At 58.4% G+C, this 4022-nt stretch overlaps 1 protein-coding gene across 1 annotated transcript; it reads right to left on the bottom strand.

Moving 5' to 3' along the window:
* Positions 1-743: 743 nt before the first annotated feature.
* Positions 744-3370, bottom strand: LOC308357027 (uncharacterized protein). Its single transcript, XM_080826500.1, has 4 exons — positions 3345-3370; positions 2581-2753; positions 2371-2500; positions 744-2276 (listed from the first exon to the last, which is right to left on the bottom strand). The coding sequence occupies exons 3-4, from the start codon at positions 2433-2435 to the stop codon at positions 1925-1927; spliced, it is 417 nt and encodes a 138-aa protein (XP_080682626.1). The 5' UTR covers positions 2436-2500; positions 2581-2753; positions 3345-3370; the 3' UTR covers positions 744-1924.
* Between the last annotated feature and the right edge of the window lie 652 nt (positions 3371-4022).

Genomic DNA, 4022 nt, shown 5'->3' with positions numbered 1-4022 from the left:
GGACCTCCAGGGGGCTGAGCTGTCGTTGGGAAAAGGTCATTTATCACCGTCGCATAAAACCGTCGTCATGAGGCCCTTCCGAGGTACGGAACGAGAAAGAGAGAAAACTTTTGCTTCTTCGACAGAAAACTCATTCCATATTGCAGTTACCACAAGGGTCCTCCGGTGGACCCTCTTAACAACGTGTCAGCACCGTCCAGTCAAAGACCACCAGGAACACACCCGTCAAGAGACCAACGCGGCCATCGCTTGTTGCGAAAGTGAGAGGGGACGCGCTTCGGGGCGAGGGTGTCCGGAACGGCTTAGCACGTACGGGATGTGAGCCCGCGGGACGCTGTGAGCCAGGGACGGGAAGGGCAGCCGCGTTTGCTGACCTCCCCCTGCCCCGCACCCCAATACGCCACTTTAGCAGACAAGGCACAGAGATTGTTTTTGAGCTGAAACAGACAGAAGGAAGAACTCTGCCCTCTTCCCATCTGCCTCAAAGCGGGACATGAATGTGTATAGAAGTGAACCATTGACAACCCCAGCCCCTTATCAGCCCGGGAGACTGGCCCCAGAGGACTCTACCTAACAGACTCTACCGGCCGGCCCTTATCTTCCGCTACTCCACCCCCCACCCCTTATATTTACCTTCCTACCGTTTGCCCCCCTAGACACTCTAAGCCCTTCTACTCTGTCTTGTCACTTCTCTGAAAATTTATTGTTTCTTTCTTTCTTCTTCTTCTTTTTTTTTTCCTGTTCGTTTTGGGTTATGGGGCTATATAAGCCCAAGTTCTATCCACCCCACAGAGTTCCTCAGCCCTCCGCTTCTCCCATGTGTATGTGAGATATACGCACGAATCCACTTCTGTTTGCTTTTCTCTGGTGAATCTGTCTTTGGTTACAAAGCCCCAGCCACAGACACCCCCCCACCCCACCCCAAGAACCTCGAAGGGGAGAAGGGAAAAGATCTCCTGCTGCCCCACAGATGCTTTCGGGCAGTCGGGGGAATTCAGTGATTGGGGAGCTGAATCAATCTTGCGCAGGAGAAAGGAAACCAGAGCGAAGCCAAAGCTGCCGGTCGGTCACGCAGCAGATACTCCCGTTAGCCAGGGTACGGGGACGTGTTTGGTCCATTCTGTTGTTCGGACAACAGTTCTTCTGTTTTGTCTCCCTTCCCACGAGACCCACCACCGGGTGGGCCTCGCTCCCGTCTTGACTCCCCACGGTCCCAGAGCGGCCTGGCCCCACGCTGATGTGGGAAAGGAAGGACATCTCGCTGACGCTGGACTCGGGAAGGCCTGAAAGGGGAGCTCTCGAGCCCGCACCACTCCTGCCTAACCAGCAGGAAGAAGGAAGATAAACATTATTCTGACAAGGGAGAACCTTCTGGAGCAGGGAGGTCATCGCCTGCCTGTAAGGAAAAGGAGGCTCGAGCTCTTCTTGCCCCAGCAGCAAGGCACTCACCACAGCCCGCCCTTGAATGGGAACCCGCCACAACCTCAAAGTCTCGCTCTTCTCCCGGGAACTCGTGTTCAAAGCAAGCCTCCCCAGTGTCCTCCGTGAGTCGAAATCGAAGCTGACTTTCCAGGGACGGACGGACGGACGGAAAAACAAACAAACAAACAAACCAAAAAACCTGACCTCCCCTTTGCCTCTTCAGACTTGCTGGTGGCTCTCCGTAGCTTGCACGCCCCTGACTGCGATGCCTCCGCCATCCCCGAACAGACTCCTCTGGCCCGTAAAGGCTGCCGCCGTCGCGGGAAACTGTCCACGGCTGTGAGCGGCGGGGCCAGCTTCCGTGGCCGCTTTTCCTTCTCTCAAAACCGAAGACATGCCGCGGGGTCTCAGCGACCTTACTTTCCCTGCGTCTCGACACCGTCTGCTGGGTCGTCAGCCCAGGCGTATTTCTGCCTGCCTGCCGTTATTCCTCCCTCCGCGGCTAGGGCCAAAACGTCTCCAAGGACCTGGAAGTGGAGGAATGAAGGAATCGCCTAGAGGGGAGAGCGATGCAGTGGTCTCGGAACAGGTCGTCGCCGCCGCGGCACCCGCCGTCCTCCCGTTTTCTCCTTGCCTCGTCGCCGTAACAAAGAAGTACCCGGTCCTCCTTCCTGAAGGCAGACCCCCCAGACTGGGAGACACCATCCCCGCGGGCTCCACGTTGCCTTTGTTGAATGCGGTGGAGAACACGGCCAGAGGAACTCGTGTCGGTGAGACTCATCAGCGGAGGGACAGCTCCCACCGCAGGTCTGCAAACGACGATATCCCCGATGAACGTTCTCCGACTCCCGAATCTGCAGTTCAGCAAGGGTCACCAAAAAATGTCTTCGACTGTTACATTTTGACAAGGCAAGCGCAAGAAGAACCGGAAGCAGTGGGGAGCCAGACCTGCTGGGGATGGGTCGGAGGTCCGGACGCAGTATCCCACAGGCCGGCCGGGTGCGACAGCCCATGAGCAGTCGCCCTGGCAGATCGCTGGGAGCGTGTCCCAGGATGCAGGTATTTAGACGTGGAGAACCTGGAAAGGACGAAACAACGGAACACGTAGGGGTGCTACGTTTCCATTCCGACCGTTTCCCACCATGCTTTCATTTTTACCTTTCCTGGAAGGGCCTCTTGATGGCCGGCAGCAAACGTTGACGGTGCCTAGTTTTCCCTGGCCTGCGGAGAGCTGGGGTGAGCCACATGAGCCCGGTGGGTACCCTCTCTGCCAGCTACGTTCCCCCGAGGCACGGGTGGCACCAAGGATGTGGTAAGGGGACAGAGGGTACCTGCAGGGAAATTAATCTCCGTCAGGAGGGATGGGAGGACATTGGGGAATTGGGGGTGGGGGTGAAGGGACACGGAAAGGTGGTACCGAAGGGCGGAGGGAGGTCCCGGGAGGGAAGAAGGTGACCGGCGAGTGGGATACGGGAATGTGGACACCGGATGTGGACGCGGCTATAGCCATTGACCAGGTCAGACGCGGCTATAGCCATTGACCAGGTCAAGGGTCGGAGAACTCTGAGAGAGGCCGGGCAGCCCGACCTCTGAGAGAGGCCGGGCAGCCCGACCTCTGAGAGAGGCCGGGCAGCCCGACCTCTGAGAGAGGCCGGGCAGCCCGACCTCTGAGAGAGGCCGGGCAGCCCGACCTCTGAGAGAGGCCGGGCAGCCCGACCTCTGAGAGAGGCCGGGCAGCCCGACCTCTGAGAGAGGCCGGGCAGCCCGACCTCTGAGAGAGGTCGGGCAGCCCGACCTCTGAGAGAGGTCGGGCTGCCCGGCCTCCCGACGGAGTTAAGGGAGAAAACTAAGACAAGTAAGGGGGGGGGGGAGTCGCTTTTACACTTACCTTGCCAGTAGCCCAAAGTCGCTTTTACACTTACCTTGCCAGTAGCCCACAACGGGACAATCATAGCTAAGGGATAAGGAAAGAAAAAAGTAAAGCCACCCAAACACCAGAAGAAAAGAAAAACAAAAGGAAAGCCAAAAATGACAATACTAAACATCTCTTTCATTCACCATTTTCGTGGGGAAGGTGCACCGTTCCTGGAAGTACTGCAATACCAGGTCGATGCGTGGAGTGGACGGAGCAAGCTCCTATTCCATCTCCCTGCTCCAAAAACCCACTTAATATATTGTCCTCGGATAGAGGACGTATCAGATATTAAACTGATAAGAACAGATACTACACTTGATCTTAGCCAAAAGGCCGAGAAGCGATGCCTCTCCGCCGCCCCCGCCCGGCCACCGCCCTCCCATCTGCCATATTCAACTCACGGTGACAGCCCACACCCTCACTCCTCGCCGGACTGCCTCTGCGCCGCCCACGGTCCCATCCACATCCCCAGACGCTTTGGGGCAGAGGCTTCCTTCTCCTCCCTCCCAACCAGAAATCCCGTAGCCCTGGCGGCCGCGGCCCTCCCTCGCCCAGCAGCCACTCCGAATCTGCATGCCCCGCCTTCAGCTCCCCGAGGAGGCGCGGCCGCCGCGGCCCGGCTCCGCCCTCCCGGCTGCCTCCGCGAGCCGCGAGCCGCGAGCCGCGAGCTGCAACCCCGCCGCGC

This window comes from Martes martes (genome assembly GCF_963455335.1).
Source record: "Martes martes genome assembly, chromosome: 16".
In the NCBI taxonomy this organism is placed as follows: Eukaryota; Metazoa; Chordata; class Mammalia; order Carnivora; family Mustelidae; genus Martes; species Martes martes.
Note: the sequence above shows the minus strand (reverse complement) of the source record. Positions and strands in the feature narration are given on the sequence as shown.

Coding starts and splice junctions, on each gene's coding strand:
- LOC308357027 (XM_080826500.1), bottom strand. CDS start 2,435: ATGGGCTGTCGCACCCGGCCGGCCTGTGGGATACTGCGTCCGGACCTC. Junction 2,277..2,370: donor CTCCGACCCATCCCCAGCAG/GTCTGGCTCCCC, acceptor GCTGAACTGCAG/ATTCGGGAGTCGGAGAACGT.